The sequence below is a fragment of the Amphibalanus amphitrite genome, unplaced genomic scaffold, assembly GCF_019059575.1.
Source record: "Amphibalanus amphitrite isolate SeventyFive unplaced genomic scaffold, NRLGWU_Aamphi_draft 001287F_arrow, whole genome shotgun sequence".
In the NCBI taxonomy this organism is placed as follows: Eukaryota; Metazoa; Arthropoda; class Thecostraca; order Balanomorpha; family Balanidae; genus Amphibalanus; species Amphibalanus amphitrite.
The window spans coordinates 145,287-164,004 of record NW_024882780.1 but is presented as its reverse complement, the minus strand read 5'-3'; the positions used below and the strand labels follow the sequence as shown (position 1 = coordinate 164,004).

Sequence of the window (18,718 nt, the reverse complement as noted above, 5' to 3'; positions counted from 1 at the left end):
AATGGACAATTGTGCCTCCTCTCACATCTTTAATTTATTTTGACTATTCATGAATGGATTTTTTAAAGATTGCCATAAAAGATGGCCGAAGCGTTTAAGAAAAGTTCCTAAATATTGTCATGAACACTCATTGCTGCACTTTATTGTCGTCATACTTCAGCGAGTTTTGCTTTAAGTCACCCCATGTGGACATTCTATGTAATGTTAGTCAACAACAGCACGTCAACCACCTATAAGTGTACGACGTGCTGTTGTTGGCAACATCCCACAAATCTCCTAATCTCCCTTTCACCTACAGCAAGGCTTCAATGTGTTATTGTCTGCTCCCATGAGCTCAGAGGCTGGCAGTTCTGCATATTTGGAATGCCGCCCTCCCCGGCAGCCAATATCCTCAATATCCCAGCCCCCGCCCTGCCGCGGTTATACAGAACGGTTCGACACGCCGCGCTGACAGGCCCTTTCCGAACAGAAAGGCTGGTCGTTTTAATGATGTAACGAACACGCCCGTGGGACCAGCTGCGCCCGTCCTCTGCGCGTGTCTCTGTGTGCGGCCTGACGAGGTGCCACCCGGCCACCCCGGTGGACAATGGCCGGGGGCGGGCGCCAACCCCTCCCCCTCCTCGGTGGTGGGTCGTCACCGACACCGCGACTCCCAGCTGCCCTCGGCGGACCACCAGCGCGGCCACCGGCGACGTGCCATAATACTCGGCTAATGAAGTCGCCGCCGCTCCAGCCCATCGAGCCATTGAACTCTGGTTAGTGACGCACATCAGTCTTTTGTCGGCGCCGCTGACACATGTGGAGGAGCGAGCATTGTCCGCCGATGCGGTCCCAGAACGATTAGCGGCCGGACGCCTCGCCACCGCCGCCGCCGCCCGCCGCCCGCCGCCGCCGCCGCCGCGGCGAGACCGCCCCTCCAGTCGGCTCTGCCATTTTGGCGGCCTCCCATTGGCCACAGCCCAGCGGCGGCTGCGCGCGCGCTGATTGGTCGAGCGGCGGCCCGCCTCGCGCCGTGACCAATCCCACTCAATACAGGCTCTAATGAGCTGGCGGAAAGGCGTGATTTAGCGGCCGGGCCTGGAGCTGGTTAGCCGCGCCGATTTATGTGAGCGCGCCAACTAGAACTAGTTCGGCGGCGGCCGCGCGCGGACGGTGGGTGCTCGCTGCTGCTGCTGCTGCTGCCGGGGCTGCCTCTACCCAGTGACTCGCCGCGCGATGCCCGGCAGCTCGCGCTAGAGTATGGACGTTGGCGAGAGCGCTCCGCCCAGTCCCGCCGTCGAGCCGACCAGCAGCTGCAGTGACAGTGAGATTAGCGTCGGCTCGCCGCTGCCGACCGCCATGCCGCCGCGCAGTGATGTGTCGCCGTCGACGCCGGCCAGCCCGGCCCAGCCGCCGTCTCCGACGTCCCCGGGGGCGCCGCTGTGTCCGGCGGCGCCCGCCGGCGAGTCGCCCGGCTCCGGCGAGCTGGCCGGCTACGACTCGAGCGAGACCGAGGACTATTTCGGCCCGCTGCGGCGGCTCGGGCCGGCCAGCGCCGAGACGGCTGCGGCCGGCGCGCGCCAGCCCGACCACGGCCTCAAGTCGTTCTCCGTGCACGACATCCTCAACCACCGCAGCTCGCGGCGCAAGTGTGCCGTGCCGACGCGCATTGTGCGGCCCTGGGACTGTGACGAGCGGCCGCCGGCGCGAGCCGAAAAACCCGACAAACTCGACCGCAAGAAGGCGGGCAACAACGGCAACAACAACCCGCTCGACGAGCTGTTCAAGATGACCAACAAGACGCTGCAGGACTTCAAGGACGAAAAGCAGGGTGAGTGCTGACCTGGTAGGGGCAGGGGCTGGTGGTTATCGGCATTAGCGGCCCGGCGGCCCGGGCTGACCGGGCGCGGTGGGTGGACCGGCGCGCGGGCTGGGTCGGTCAATGGACGGTGGGGTGGGGTGGTCCAGCGCAGTAGGGTGTGGATGTGGACGAAATGGTCTGGGGGCGTGTGTGTGTGTGTGTGTTTGATGGTCCGGTGGAATGTGGACAGGCTGGGTGACCGGACAGGTGGGCTAGTGGAGTGTGGACAAGGGACGGCCTGAGCTTACCTCTGTTCAGGAGTGCCGGATTCCCCGGGTCGGGTGGTCACTGGCCAGTGTTTGGAATGGGATGGTTGGACCAGATGGATGTGTTGGGTGGACTGTGGACTGTGGAATGTGGAAAATGGATCGGTGAAGTTTTGAATGTTGAATGTGGCCGTCTGGGACCGATGTGTGCTGAGCGAGCATGTGAGATGTTGAGGGTGGCTGCGTGTTGGGTGGTCAGTGTGGATGGCTGCGTGTTGTCAGTGTGGATGGACTGAATGGCTGCGTGTTGGATGGTCAGTGTGGATGGCTGCACTGGAGTCTGGAATGTGGATGGACTGTGTCTGTGTGGTGTTGTGTGTTGGCCATTGGGTGGACAGACTGAATGTGTGTGCTGGGTCAGATTGAACTGGGTGGACGGACCAGGTGGCTGTGTGCCTGTGCATTGGGTAGAATAAGCGGGGTGTGTTGGGTGGATGGACTGGACGGCTGTGTGGCTGGGAAGACGTAGGTACTGGCGGCTTTGTGTTGGGTAGAATATGGATGGGCTGGACGGCTGTGTGTAGGGTGGACAGACTGGGCTGCTGTTTGTTGGGTGGATTGTGGTGGGACTGGGAATCTGTATGTAGGGTGAATGGACTGGCGGCTGTGAGTTGGGTGGATATAGATAAGTGTAAGTGTTTTGGAGTGTGGACTCATGGGTGCCGGGTGGACTGAGCTGCTGTTTGTTTGGTGGAATGTGAACAGACTGAGTGGCTGTGTGTTGATTGGGCAGATTAGACTGGGTGACTGTGTGTTGGGTGAATTGTGGACGGGCCTAGTGGGAATGTGGACGGACTGGACGGCTGGTGTCAAGGGTAGGCCAATGGATTGTTGACGCCTTTGTGGCTGTGTGGATAATGGAAAGGGTGACTGTTTGTTAGATAGACTGACTGGCTAGATGTATGCTGTGTGGATCGGTGGGTTGCGGATGGACCAGCGTTGGCTGGTCCAGCGCAATTGATCTCGACATGACAGTAACATGACTGACCTGACAATGTATCTAGAACAAAGTCGCAATTGCAACGTGAATATAATGACTATATATTCTATACAGGGTGCACCACAAAAAGTTGCCTCACCCCCAAAGAAAAAAAAACATTTTATTTCAAAACGCGCTGGTAATAGGTAAGCCAACGTTTGCGTAGATGTAACAAAGTTGTCAGTCCAATCCTGACAGTATAGTTCATGTTTGATATGCTGGCCATCTACCTATATTGAGCGCATAAAATGTGAGGACGTCTTGGCACGCATCTCCCGCTACTGATCTTCCGGGATCAGCAGTCAGCACTGGTTGTTGGTCGCTGAGCATTCTCTGGTCTTAGTTCTAATGGGAACGATCTAGCCCCAGCCTGAGCCATTATTTGGACTTCTTGAACTGGCATATCTTGGAACGCCTATCCTTCCGAGCCCCCAAAATGACGTGAATGACCTACGGTGGATCGAGTACCCGTATCTTTTCAGCTGGGTGATCGAGGGAAATAAGTGAAAAGGCGCGTGGACGCGTGCCATAGTGCCCCCACTCCTCGGACACAAAACAAAAGGAGAATGCAAGCATACAAAGATTGGGCCTTGTGGTAGATCGCGTTATTATACGATGCAGCAAAAAATGGAACACCTGCGTTAGTTTGCCTTGAAGCAATATAGAGTTTTGATGATTAAATGTTTATGGTGCACCCTAAATATGATACAGGAAATATTAAAGGGAAACTGAGAATGTTTGGAAGTCGCCGTGTTTTACGCTACTATTTCAATTACCCAGACCGCACATGCTGACAATAAATGTGTATTGCATGTCTGCTGCAATTGAGCTTTAACTGCAGTATTATCTTTCAGTGCCACGCTAAGTAGTATGTAGTAGGCAATTTTATCATAGCATAAGGCATCCTCGCATCCACATGATGATCACATACGATGATTAAGTTATCCTTCTTCATTACGTGTAATATTTTCTCACAATTGCGCCTGGAAAATTGCTCGGTTGGATGAAAATATTTCCGCTCGCACATTATCAGCATCGCGCAGTTAGCTGTCACGCACTGGAGTCACTAACATGAACCGTCTATCAAAACACTCACTGGTCTTTAGTTGAATTGAACCAGCCAATACCCAGCGATACCAATATTCACAGTTCACAGCGATACCAGCGATACCAATACCCAGTCAATCCAGCAATCCAATGATTTCAGTGGCAAAAAAAAAAAAAAAATACTCATAAGACATTCCCGTATATTACCACATTTACTTATGTATCATTTATCTGAGCATGAGACATGGAGAGTGAACACTGAATAGTTTGGGGTGAGCGCATCGTTTTCGTAAGTTGATGTCATTTACTATGTCGCACAAGTGCATGTTGCGCTTTGTTTTTATTGGACTTCGAGTCTGCAAATATAGAAATCTCTCTCTCTCCCTCTGTCTCTCTCCCTCCCTCTCTCTCTCCCTCCCTCTATCTCCCTCTCTCTCTCTCCCTCTCTCTCTCTCTCTCTCTCTCTCTCTCTCTCTCTCTCTCTCTCTCTCTCTCTCTCTCTCTCTCTCTCTCTCTCTGTTTCTCTTTAAATCCGGAAACCAAGTAAAAATTATCTTTCCTGGCCGTTCTACCTGCATGAAATTTAATACCATACTTCAAGCTTTTGGAAGATGGCTAATCTTGTTTGTCAAGAAAACCAATACATTGGTGGAATGCCGTTGATAAATTCGATGACATGGTTTTCTACTCTTTCCTTTTCTTGACGGCGACGCTCTTGTGAAACGGCCTCTAGTATATTATCTCGAGCATGATAATGACACCGATCGAAGTCAATTTAAAGGGACTATCCCACCTTTAACATGGGGTTTGAGTTGAGTTAGCCAAGTTTGCGGCGAGGTTCAGAAACCACTATCTATCTAGGTTGCAACCCCCGCGGCCTCTTGGTGTTGAAGAAATTCGTTCCCTTCATTTGAAAATGGGCCTTGTACAAGGCCCTATCTTCAACATGGAGCGACCGTTAGTGTGACGTCACCTCGTTAAGTCATTCTGATTTAAATGGGTTTGTTCGTTGAAAGATCGCTTAAAACTTGGTCTGAACTTTGTTGTGGTGCCTACAGGGTAAAAAGAATCAGCTTTATGACAGTAATGTGGCCTGGGGAAGGAGGTAATTTTGGGCTGTGACGTCACATATTTGAAAGTTTGTGTTTGGAATATGGGAAGCCTAAGATGTTTAATGAAAAATAAATGCCAGAACCGTGCTCCTGGTCATCCAATCTATAAAGTCGGGCACAATTTAACTGGTTTTAACAACATTTTAGAAGGTGGGATAGTCTCTTTAAGTTAAAATGTGTACCCTTCTTTACAACAATATCTCAGCAATTTTGCGAATACTACATACACTCTACAGGGTGTCCCGTAAGTTCGTTCTCGCCTAAAATTTACGTTTAGAGGCTCTCTTGTTTCAAGGCACGCTAAATTTGGATCGTAACTGAGCTTATATGGTTGCCATTGCAACTGGCAATATACTCCACGGTATCTGCTTTCTCTATACAATTTTTTTTTTTTGCTAGAGTACACTTCCTGTAAAGACGGCTAACGCCGCAACATAGTGGTCTCCGATACGGGTTCGTCTCGGTAACTAGTCAGCACGTGGACTATTCGCGACGATTGAGGGTGAATAAATCCAGCCAGTCTTTAGCTCGGCCTCGCTAACTGGACGGACAGTTAGCAATTGACGCCGATGATTTGTCAGGAGTCAATCACTGCAAGTTCATCCTCTTACCAATCATTCCTCAGGAGTGAACAAAGTGGCCAAATCTGTGTGGCGCCAGTGACCATCAAAAAGGTCAAAGCTTTAGAATTTAGAAAGTTGGTAAGCAGACTCTTCAGGATGGATTACCAGCTGTCTAAGAGTATTCTTTCGGGGTATACACAACCCACGGTCACCTGGGCTTAAGACTTAACCCTATTAGTGGCAGGGGGGGGCTGTTTACGACCCCCCTTGATATCTCGAGATCTAACGGGCCGATTTTCAAAATTCAAACGGCATTCCATTTCGCTCAATGTGATCTACATTTCTAAAAAATAAAAATTAAAAATGTCAATAGGGGGGTAGAGGGGGGTAAAAACGGGCAAATTGCAGATACATTTTAGACTGTTTATCACGGCCAGGTTTCTGAACCAATCTTAACGCAACTTTTGCCGATCGATAGAGAATGAACCAGGAATTCACATGGATCCTAAAAATATGCATTTTCAAAAATCATAGGCGGATACAGATCATTGAGATTGGGGGTACACAAAAAGCATAGTAAATAAGGTTTTTGTTGGTACTGTTTCTAAAAAGGGTGGCAATGGTCTTGTTATGTTACAACTTTCTTATGAGAAAACGACTACAATTGTATTGGTCATGCATAGGCGGTGTCAGGGCACCTATGTTGGGAGGTAAAACATAACCCCCATTTTTGGACGCCTGGATCCGCCTATTATAGCAAAAACGTATCAAAAGAGGATGCACAATAACTTTGTATATGTTATCACATGATACCTTTCATTCAATGTTCGTAAAACTGGTGTATACAGTTATAATACATCAGCATCGTGATCTTCGCCCCAAATGACTCGCTTCACGATTAGGACCCCCCAATTCCCAGTGCTCTGGAGCCGCCCCTGGTAAAGGTATAAACTTGAAATTGTCAGGGAATGTGCCCAATTTAGTTTTAGGAAAAGTCAGAAAATTTCAGCATCGTAGCTTCAGCGGTTTCGGAGATATTCCCGAAAAACCTGAGGGGTGGATAAAAAACAACCCCCCCCCCCCTGCCACTAATAGGTTTAACGGAGGACCAAAATAGTCAAAAATGTCTTAAAATGGCCGAAAATGTGTTTCGCTATGCCTGAGGTAAAAAAAAATGGAGAGCCGATGACATCATTGTGGTCATCTCGACTACCTAGTCCATGATAGAGATGAAAGATTCGTGCAAACCCCAAAACGGTCCCATAAAGATGAAGGAGAAGGCCTTCGTTTCGTCCCACTTTGTTCCATATGCACATGCACGCCACAAGGCCAGGGTCGGGCACGGTATTGTGGGGTTATAGGGGTCCAGATGCTGACCAGGTTGCGAGTGGTACTCCAGAAAAGTTTTGGGACGCAGAAATCAGAATGCTGCCCCAAGAAGATCTAGTAAGAGTCTCAGCCTTCTAGCGTAACTCGGACCGCAAATATGAACACATTTTTGGAGGAGACTCGAGGTTCGTCGAAACGAAGCGCTGTTCCAGCCTCCAGGAGCTAACGGCGCATGTCAAGTCAGTCTGGGCTAACTTCAAGCCTGCTACGCTGCCAAACATGCCGGTTGGCAAGCCGCAGCGCGTATTCATGTGTTTTCCCATGAAATGGGGAGCACATTGAAGGGTTATACATATATGACAACGCAATGCAGTCTGTTTTACATGTCAATATAATGTGAGAACGATCTTTCGGGACACCCTGTATGTAGGAAAGTACCTATATCAATTTCTTTTTCCTTTTGTCACTTTTGGTTGATTTCATGGCAACGTTTAATGGCTCTAGCCTGCCTTAAAGTTTACCTTTACGGGAGGGTTCCATCTGTTGATTTTATTACATCGATTCGAATATTTTGCGAAAATCTACATGTTGTCTGAAGCTTCACAGGGCTTCCTTCTCAATAATAACAAAAACACATTCGTTTAGGTCAAGATGTCCTTAAAGCACGCCAGAAGCAAGAAATCGATACATTATAGTTGTTATATAGATTATAATTATATTTGGAATATGGAAGTCAAACTTTAAAGTTCACCCGATAAAACGTAACCCCTTCGTTAGAATCACCCAGGAATAAGGAAATCATATTTTGTAGTTGGTTTTCTTTCAGCTTTTGCTGGCCGAATTCTTCTCGCACTGTTTTCGTCTGTTCCACGCGCGTGTGCTTCGTACCGTTCCAATCGGATTTTGAGTAATTGTGACACGATGAAGCAATAAAGCATGTGTGTGATGGTTAAAGACTCTAGAGAGCAGCGTGGAACCTCCATCGGACAGTTCTGTAAGAGACCCGATCATTAGTCTTCATGGGTACATCACTCCTAAACCTTAATCATCCTCTAGACTAATAAAGTATGACGAGCTTTTGAGGCTTATGATTGATGAAATGTTCAGTGAGATCGCTCACGTTGGCATCATAGTAAATGAATTAATTACCTAACGCGTGATGACGTGTTACGCACAAAAATGTCCGTCTTGTGTTTGAAGTTTAAATTGTCGCTCAAACCTTGCAACGTTTTCTTCACATCCTCAGCATTGTTCAATTTTCAGCTATCGAGACACACATGTGATATCTGATGACTGAATAATCAATGGCCAGCTCCACCTTTTAACCGATATTGTACTGAGTCATTAATTTGTCGCCAATCAGAGCCAGTCTCACGCCCTATCGACCAATCACGCAGCTCCCTCAAAATGCTGTCGAGCGCTGACAGCCAATCGCCACGCGAGGTTTCTAATTGGCTGGTGTTCCTAATGAGCCGGTGCACAAGATGCAGGGTGAATTTTAAACGCATCACTTATTGAATGGCTGAAGAGTGATTGTGGAAGTGTTATTATGTCTATCGCGAAGCTTTGTAACTCAACCCATCGTTTTCAGCTTAGTATCAAGGGCCCATTCAACGCGCCCACACTATGTTCGTTTCAAATTTCACAACGTCTGAAGCGCAGCTGAATATTAATTAATCGCTTGTATCTAGTTTTAGGGTGCCACCATTGCCTATCGCTTTGCGAAGGGTCATACATAAGCAAGAGGACGCAGTTGCTCAACATATTTTGGCCTCAAAGACACATAACAGCAAGGTAAAGCATCACTAAGCTGGGGAATTTTCATAGTAAATTTTAATATATTTTATACGCTTTATACCTAAAGTCAAGAAAAACGACCGTTAAAAGCTATTGTCTTTTGCCAAGTATGCTTTAAAACGGTGCGAGCGACTATACCTACCGTGTGTCATTAGAGCGAACGTCATTTGAGCGAGCCATTTTCAACGACTGGTAATTCAGTGATTATGAATTTAAGCGACTATCAACTATTTATAGCGATTATCGATGTGAGCGAAAGCTTTGTTGCAGTGCATCTATTTCGCCGGCTATAGGAGCAAATTGTCATGTTGAGCGAAATACTGTATCCTCCTGTTACGGATTATTTGTTTATGTTTGCGAGTCGTAAATTACACACAAAGTGCTGTCGGAATTTCCCATGATCATCCGGAAGTCGGGACGGTGTAGCGGATGCCATCTTCATAGTTCATACTTTGAGCTCCAAAGTTAACGCTACGTTTCTAAAAATCCAACGGTTCAATTTCTCCCCTGAAAATGTGTCACTCAAATATCTTTCGCTCAAAATACGCTCGCTCTGATATCGCACAACCATTTTAGAACATAAAATTAGAATCTCACGACTTGCTATTCAAGATACAATTGGTAGGTAGGTACGCGTGTCGTGAATGCTAAAATCCATCACGTCAGTATTTGTTTCATATGGCTGCGCTCTGTAGGACTACTCAGAGCTACTGTGCTGCCATTCACAATGAGGAAGCAGCTTAACAGGCCAGTAGAGTACCTTTTCAGAATCATTCGACTTGGTTTTTCTCATATTTGATTCAAGTTCAGCTGCCTAGTTGTGAGTGCATTATAAACAAAGTTAGAACGTATTCATAGGTGGCAACATAACAATCAGGTTGGTTGAGGATTAGCTATTATTTTGAATGCTGCTACAGATCGATTTGAATGTGCCGAAAGTGCACCTACAGGCTACATGCAGATGTACATACAACTTGGTGTGCATAGCAATGTGCGAAGACGGTGCAGCACGACGTTTAGTTGAGTTTGGGACATCGCAGTACACGGAATGTGGGAGCCTGATCCGTTAGCAAGCAAAATCTAAAACAATAGCCGAAACATCAGCAACCAACATGGTAGAGCCGAGCTATGCGATGAAATTGAATTCAAGCTGCACCATATGAGACTGCTAAATGTGCTTTTTGGTGATGTCTAAATTGCTATATTCGACAGTCCTTATGATCTTGAATAGACCAAACACAAAAAAAACCATGCTGACTCGATGCGGTAGCTGTAATATCCTTTGAAAGGCGAGCTTCAGTGGACCACTGGTGGATCCAGGGGGGGGGGGAGCGTTTGGGGAAAATAAATTGGCGGAAATTTAGGGGTTTTCGAGAACAAATAGAAAGTTAAATAACTTTTACCATTAAAAGTAGCTTTTAAACTGCACAGCGCTGCACATGGGATCGAAATCCGATTTATTTTGGGGAATGTGGATATTTTTTTTGGGGGGGGGGTATGCTCCCGCAGCATCCAAGACCTAGTGCCTGTTGATTATATCACTCTCCGAAAATGTTCGATCATCAGGGTATGGTGTTTCACTATTATCTCTAGCCTCCAACTGAAATTGGCATGCACACTCGATAAAGACTACCGTCAAATGAAACGTTTTTCCGCATTGCATCATTTGCTATGATTCAGTGCTCTTTCTGATCTTAGCCAAACATGCTTATGAAATATCACAATCTTTTTAGCCTAATTGGCTTCTGCAAGTGGCTCTGTGTTTACGGTGGCGGCGCCGTTCCGGAGAAGTGGCCACTATCGCCCTCCGGTCGCCAATTTGGACTTCAGTAGCGCCGGGCTATCACCAGGTCGCCGTGTAACGAGCTGTTTGCCGGCGCGAGGCGCGAGCCGGCGGCGCCGCTCGTGCGCCCGTCTCGGCGGCGATAGGCGCTATCAACTGACGACAACCAGGGTCGGAGGCGACGGCAGAGTGCCTGCCTGTCGACCGGCGCGGCCACTGCAGAAACGCCACCCAATGATACACAGAGCGCGGCGCTGCAGACAAGAGACGGCCAAATATTTTGAGGTGTCGTCGGCCGGCCGGTTTCTGGTCTTACCCGTGCTGGGTGAGCGGTCGGCGGCGGCGCCGAGACGCACCCGGTGGCCCCTAATTGCTCCAGGGTTGATCGCTAAATTGACCGCTGGTGGTGCCACTGTCTGTGAGAGCGGTCAGCAGGCGCCGTACGGAGGTCGGTGGGGACTGGGGGCAGATAGACTGCCGGCGAGGACCACCCGACTGACGACGGGACACCTCCCCCCTCCCCTGCAGACAGCCAGGGGGAGGGGGCAAGACCCGAGATCACATGGCGTCACTCTGTGACGAGTCCCCACACTGCGCGACAGTCAATTAACAGCCTCATTAGACCTCGGTCAATTAGCAGTCCAGAGATCACCGTTTGAGATGCGTCTGTTCTCTATCGCTTTAATGATTTCTGCTAATAGCTTCGAATCGTTTGACTACATAATACTCCGGCGTACACGTGTTTACCATATGCCAAACGTGGCCAGCCCTCCTGTCAGCGACCAGGGGCCGTGAAAACCATTAAGCCCATTCAGAAACATTAACAGATCAAACACAGCATTAGCCCACACAGTAATCGTTTCCGGCATTGGCCCCTTCCTTTCTGTACCCTGTTAGTTCACTATCGTTTGTGCGCCATTGGCATCCAGCGGTCGGCGGCTGGGTCTCGCTAAAACCCGTCTCATTGCCGGGCTAAGTGGCGGCGCTCACCATTACAGACGTTGTGAGTTCACCGCACACCTCCCCGTCCATTCTGGGTGCGGCAGCTGCCGGCGGTGAGTCCGTCCGTGGTCGGACGGGTGTGATTAGACCGGCGGCGACACTCATTACCGCCCGGCCCGGGTGTGAAGTGCGGTGAGCCGTCCGCTGACGGCTTCACACACCGATTGGGACGGTCGAGAACCACCGCCGCCGCCATCACCGCCGTCAGACTGACGTCACCCGTCAACGTCATCGGCACCGGCACCGGCACCGGCGTATGCTGAATAATCTATCTCATGCACAGATGACGCGCTGACGCAAACAGAAATTGAAGAGATGGTTGAGAAATGTCGCTGTTCGAGAAATGTCGCTGTTCTGAAGTAGTGGAGATTTGGTAGGTAGTTTGAGTTTGAGATGGACTGGATGGCTGGTCCACTCCTGTCAGTTGCCCCATGCACCTTCTCTTAGGAAGATTCGTCTTAGATTCGTCTCAATTCGACGTATAAATACCAAAACTGATCATAGGTGACATGCTCTCAAGCGTATTTCTCGCCACTGCTGAATTTTAGGCGTGTTGAGAATTTATTTATGGTTTGATGCGCTAAATGTGTTCCATTATTAACTAATAACTTTTCACAATTCATTGCCCTGTGAATGACATATTATTAATTAGTTTATTCACAAATAAGGTGGCAAAGTCATTGGACTCTTATGCTGACAGCTCGTCTTAATAAGAAACCACATTTCAAATAATGAAGTAATATCTGGCCGTAATTATTGCATTGATAGTGTATCAACGACGTGGATCAGTCTGCATTGGAATCTGGGCTTCTGACAGCCGATAGCTCATGTTGCAAAAGTCTTATCCAAATCATTCGCCCGGCTAGTTCCTCGAATGCATTGCACCAGATTACGGGGGGCACATCATTGACCTAGAGACGCTATGTTATAGATTATCGCCGGTGCATGGGACGAGTGGTAAATTATGTTGGACTGCTATCATTTATTTAGCCTCGGGTGGCCATGGCCGGCAGGGGGTCCAATTATCGTCCGGCTCGCCGTTCGGATTATAAACAGACGGGGGCCACTGCCGCTCTCCTTACGCTGCTGCGTGCTCTCCGCTGACCTGGCCGAGACATGATCGATGGTGCCGCCGGCGGCCAGAAACATTGACATCACCGAGAGACGGGCTGACAAATCGCAGCGGTCACCGATCCGCCGGCGGCGCAGACCGCGTCCCCCGGGAGGCCGAATTAGCGCGGCGCGCTCAACTCCGGGAGCCGGCCGCTGCACGGTTGTGACTCCGTATCAGCGCCTGTGCGCCTGAGACGTCTCACAGCGGCGGCTGACCGCCAGCCGACCCCTCCCCAGACCCCAGCCGCCCCGTCCTCTCCCCAGCCACCCCGCCACGCGGCCGGGAGGCCCGCAGAACCGATGGATGGCCTCATCTGGCGTGATTAGCGACCTCGTCCTGACGGGCGGCGCTAACAGGCACCCCGCTGTTCCACAATACCCCTGACCAGCCCCGGATCCCTCCTCTCCTCTCCTCTCCTCTCCTCCGGTGACCGGTGTGCCGGCTCGCCGCCGTCTCGGTCCGCGGAGTCACTTACTAATGCGCCGTCCGGGCGGCCGGTGACACCCATTGTCGGCGATCGTGGCGCAGCGGGGTGCCGCCGCGCCGCCCGGCCGCACCACAAAGGCTGCTGATTACCACATAAAACTAATCGGCGCCGACTGTGCTGGGACGCGGCCGGCCCGCCGCTTATGATCGGCCATTTGTCACACCGGCTGGGACGGGGCGGCGCGATGAAGACACGAGAAGTGCGACCCTCACCGAGATGAAGATGCCAGGGGCGGGGCGGGGGGTCCTGAAAAGACTGGAGTGACGTTCACAGTCTGACTGGGAGAAAGTGTCAGTAGATGTAAACGTGAACAGACACACAGCAGATGATGCGAGCCTACAGATAGAAGAAGCGCTGTTTTCAACAAACAAACAGCACACTAGTTTGACCTGGAATTGTGCCCTTTCTAAGGACATAAAGAGATTTGCTTCCCGAACAAAAAGGAGATGTTTATTACAGTAGACAGGGAAGCCGGTCAGTTTCAGTGAACTGCTCTGGCCTAATCAGTGCTTGGTCTGCTTACCAGACGCACTGGTCTACATAGTACAGAGGGGATCTGGGCGCTGATGATCTGATGACTGCTGGTCAGTCAGCGCTCTGGTGACGTCTGGCCGCTGATCTGTGCTGATCTGGTGATCGCTGACCACTGATCTGTGCTGATCTGGTGATCGCTGACCGCTGATCTGTGCTGATCACCATCGTCCACCGGAGGTCGCCCTGCCCTTCCGGCCGGCAGGGCCGTGACAAATGCACTGTATATCACACCGTGATTAGAGCCGTAAACAGGGCCGCGGCGCTGGCTGCTGCGCCGGACGGCCACCGGACAGCGCCGTCACAGATCCCAAACATATTTAGCAGGATTGATGAGCGTCCAGTGTCGTTCTGCAGTGGCATGTCGTCGCTGCAGGTCGGCCTGGAGGCGACGGGCAGCGGCGGTGGGCCGTGGTCGCTGCCTGTGAAAATAAACCTCCAGCTACGGCCAGGCACGGCCGCGGCTGTGCGGGCCGTGCGCGAGCACAGAGACGTGACGTGTGACGTTCTGACGGGGATGTGACGTGACGACATCGGGTGTCAGTGTGATGATCGGGGTTGTTAGTTGGTGCCACTGCTAAAATCCGAATTCCTACAAACCAGTGGATGGTGCTAGATTATCTTTACTTCTTTACTTCTACGAATTATTTGGATGATGAATGGAGCGTACAGTAGCCGTCTTTTCTCATCGTGAACTAACAGTGAAATGCGGTGGCATGTTTTTCTTCCCCGTGCCGTGACATGTCATTTCGTCGAAGTCGCATTCCTGCCGTCCGCTGTTGTCTGTTGTTGCTGCTCGCCCGCCCCGTTCCCAGTATGTCCCCCTGTCTCTCATCCCCCCGGCTCTCGTCCCCCCGTCTCTCCCGCGCTGTGATGCTGACGATGCCGTCCCTCTCCGGCAGGTGACGGCGCCAGCATGTTCGCCGCCCGGCCGCCCGTCAAGAAGAAGCGCAAGTCGCGTACCGCCTTCACCAACCACCAGATCTTCGAGCTGGAGAAGCGCTTCCTCTACCAAAAGTACCTGTCGCCGGCTGACCGGGACGAGATCGCCCAGTCGCTCGGGCTCTCCAACGCCCAGGTGATCACCTGGTTCCAGAACCGACGCGCCAAACTCAAACGCGACATGGAGGAGCTGAAACGCGACATGGAGAACACCCGCGCCGGCGGCCCGGCGCTGCAGCACCAGAAGCTGCTCATGACCAGTCTCGGTATACCGATCAAGCTCGACGAGCCGCAGGATCTCAGCGGCAAGATGTGACTGCTGGCCGCGAGCTAGCCACGCGCCGCGGTCCAGCGCCCGCCCCGTGCAGTCGGCGCACCAGTCAGCGGCCGCCGCCGCGCCGGACACTTGTTTTTGTTGAAAGCTTTAAATGAGTTCATGCAGCCGTCTCGCGTGTTTTTGTGTCGCCGATTCGGTTCGTGCCGGCCGCCGTGCCGCTGGAGCCGACTGGCGTGGCGTGACCGGGTCGGCTGGGGACGGTCCAGGCGATCGGCCGGGGCCGTGCCCAGAGCGCGGACGATGCGCACGGCCGCCAGCGCGGCGCGACGCGCCTTCGGTGGGAATGTGTGTGGGTCAAACGTGCGGCTAAGTTCCTATGTTTTCATGGCGAATATCTGTTGACTCGGACGCTCCGTGTATCTATTCCTTTCTGTTGAAAATCCCTGTGTGTTCCGTTCCGTGTTTTCGCCGCTGTCCGAGCTCGGCGTTCGGGCTGAAGTCTCAGCGGTGCAGCAGACTCCCTTGAGAAAACCCCCGAAAGCCAAAGACCCTCGCTGTTCCCGCTCCGTCTTCCTTGGCTCTGCAGTGATGTGCAGTCTCTGTGTTCGGTGTTGCCGGAGATGTAGAACTTACTAGCCATTGTGATAATATGATAGTAAGAGACAGCCTTATGTTGACAGATCTATGTAGTTATGACTCGGCCCGGTCAGCGGACAGGTTCACACTCACTGTAAGCCAACCCCGATGAGTGTGCCATTCCTGGCTGAGATTGGGTGCCCCTTGTGTTACAAATACTGTAAATAAATGTTATTTATGTGACCTGAGTTCACCAGTTTTATGATGAGTTCAAATACTGGAAGAAAGAGGAGAGCTTGTAATGAGTCTTGCGATCCATCAAATTAAGTAAAAAAGGTTAATAACGTTACGCACTAAACGACAATTCATGTTCGTTTCCTATAGCCGTAAACTGACCTGGAAGACAGCATCAAGAACAAACACAAATGTTTCCGAACATTTTCGCTCAACACGTCGAAGGTCATAATACAGAATGTCAACGAAAGGTCTCTCTAAGCTTCTGTTTGCTCTGCCAATAGGTGGACCTCCCAGGAGAAGCGCAGATCAATAATTACTCTAGCGTCTTCGTTGTATCATCGCATTAGATGGAGAAAAGACACACATTAACCAAATTAACACGGTAGCCATAAATCATCCGTATTTGCTCAGCAAGCTGATGTCAGAGCTAACACCTCGACCGAACCGTCATTTATAAGCTAAGGACATCCTGAAAATGGTACTCGTATACATGCAATGTGGTTGGCAATGGCTGCAGTGTGATGGAGACGAGCCCCTTGACTTTTGGGTCGTTTTGATGCGACATTATGATATTTTTTTTAGTTAATATTTAAAACATTTAACTGAAGTCATTTTTCATGTCCATCGTAACCAGTCTCTATGACGTTTCAGTCTATTACTTCGTCGGTAGTTTCTTCCTACAGAAAATATCATGATAACAGACGCCAAAAAAAGAAATTAAATAACTGTTTTGTGGTATGACCAATGCAAAGCAAAACTAAAAATTCCGACGAGAGGACGTTCATCTTTTTTTTTTTAGCTTGCCAATGATTATAATCATTTGACGCCGAATGTCAGTAAACTAGTATGTAAATCAAGAACACGTTTTTGTTAAAGGGACCCTCCGACCTTCAAAAAAGTTAATGAATTGGCACGAAAGTGATGTCGCTCGGTTCAGAAAGAGCGAAAACGAATATCTACCAAATTTCATCGAAAAATATTCACCGGTTTTCAAGATATTAGACTTATACTTTTGTTTACTTTTTGGGATCTCCGCTGTTCCTAGCGACTTTATTTGAAAGTGCGGCATTTGTTGCGCGCAAAGCAGCATATACCACCGCGTGCTACCAAACGTTTTAGTAAAAGATTTAAAATCGTTAGATCTCTGCTGACGTCACAAATTCTAAGGGGGCATACCAATGCACTAGCCCCTTAGAATCCGAAAACTGCAAGTTTGAAATTCCATATCTCCGAATTAAAGCATTTGTCGATGTTGTGAGTGCCCAAACCGGTATTTGCAGGCCATGGCCACCAATTTGGCTATCTCAACTCAAAACTAATGTTAAGGTGGGAGTGTCCCTTTAATTGCAAAAATAATTAAAGCTGACGGACAACGCAAAAAGTATGCAGAATTAGTAGGAAAATGTATACTAAATGATAGCACTTAACCATTTAAAACTTCATTTTGAGAAAATAGAAATGCCAAATGCCATTAGACACACCTCCTACAAGTAGGCGTCTACATGTACTTACACATGTAGGCGGGATACTATTTTTCGATGACAGAATTATGAGCGTATTTTCCATGTAGAAAGCTGCTCGTGCAATCTCTATCAGCTCCAATCACCTGAGGTGGCTATATGAGCCGCGCCTTACTTCATATTCGTACCGCTATAGGGCGGCTGGTGGCCGATGGCACGCGTCTGTAGTCAGCATGGCCGACGTCCATCTTTAGCTCTCTAACCCTCTCTGTCAACCGCTTACGCCGCCAACGCCGCCCTTACATTAGTAAGTTACTGCCACCCAACTCAGGTAATTCAACGATGAGCTGTGATTTTAATTAGCACAGGCATAGGTGATAGATTCTGGTTTCATCAGAACTGACATGGTGCTTTAACAGCTTTGCGCCTCCAGCACGTTGAGTCAGAAGTGTAGCTTTGAAGCTACGAGTAGCTTGGGCCTTGTTGGACAGCACCCAGATCGATTTCCAGCTGCCTTGCAAAATGATTGGGGTCGATGTCGAACCACACGGCGATTCGGCCGGACATCACCAGGTCATCCAGCGCTGCGTCTTATTTTCACCGCGGCTAGTTTATCTCCATCCATTATGCTAATTTATGACACGATTAGGAATGCAACATGGCGCCGGTTGCAGCTCGCCGTGATGGAGAGGATGTTTAACAGGGCGACCCGCGGCGAGCCGTAATAAGTCGGCTCCTCGCCGGGCCACATCAAAGGAGGCGCCGCCCGCCGCGCGGCAACATCAAACGCCAGTGACAAGCGCTCCTCCGGTCTCGATAGAAACCCTCCGGCAGCGCCGGCTGCCGCTCGGAAATTTATCTTCGGCTCTCTATTGGCATGTGCAGGTGTAATGTGACGATCCCAATTGGCATGACGGCGGCCGAGGGTGAGAAGTCCTGCTGAGCCCGGCGGCGAACCCGAGCTCTCCCGGGACGCGGAGAGGCGCCTGCCGAAGCCATCCGAGCCCCGTGCGCACCGACCCCGCCGGCCGCGTATAATGGGCCCGCAACAGCTAAGCGGTGTTATTGTTTCCGGATGGTGGCGCGGACAGACGGGCGTTGTGCGACGTTCGCGACGCGACGTCGACGACGCGCGGCGACGCTCGACCGACGGGCCGCGGGCCGACTTCAAAGGCGCCGACGACTCGTCCATGTCGAGGTCGGTCATGTGACACTGAGTGTCGACAGCGGCGGTGCGGGGGAGGGGGGCTGGGGGCCACGCGCCGCCCGTCCCGTCCGTCTGCGGCCTCCGCGACCCGGCCGGACGGATACGACAAATTGGTACAGGACGGCCGACAAGACGGCGGAACGGAACGAAACGAAACGGAAAAGGAGGG

The 18,718-nt window shown here is 50.6% G+C and overlaps 1 protein-coding gene across 1 annotated transcript; it reads left to right on the top strand.

Moving 5' to 3' along the window:
- The first annotated feature begins 1,029 nt into the window (after positions 1–1,029).
- Positions 1,030–15,893, top strand: LOC122371877 (transcription factor LBX2-like). Its single transcript, XM_043348631.1, has 2 exons — positions 1,030–1,810; positions 14,753–15,893. Exons 1-2 carry the CDS (start codon positions 1,240–1,242, stop codon positions 15,106–15,108), a joined length of 927 nt encoding a protein of 308 aa, XP_043204566.1. The 5' UTR covers positions 1,030–1,239; the 3' UTR covers positions 15,109–15,893.
- Positions 15,894–18,718: the final 2,825 nt, after the last annotated feature.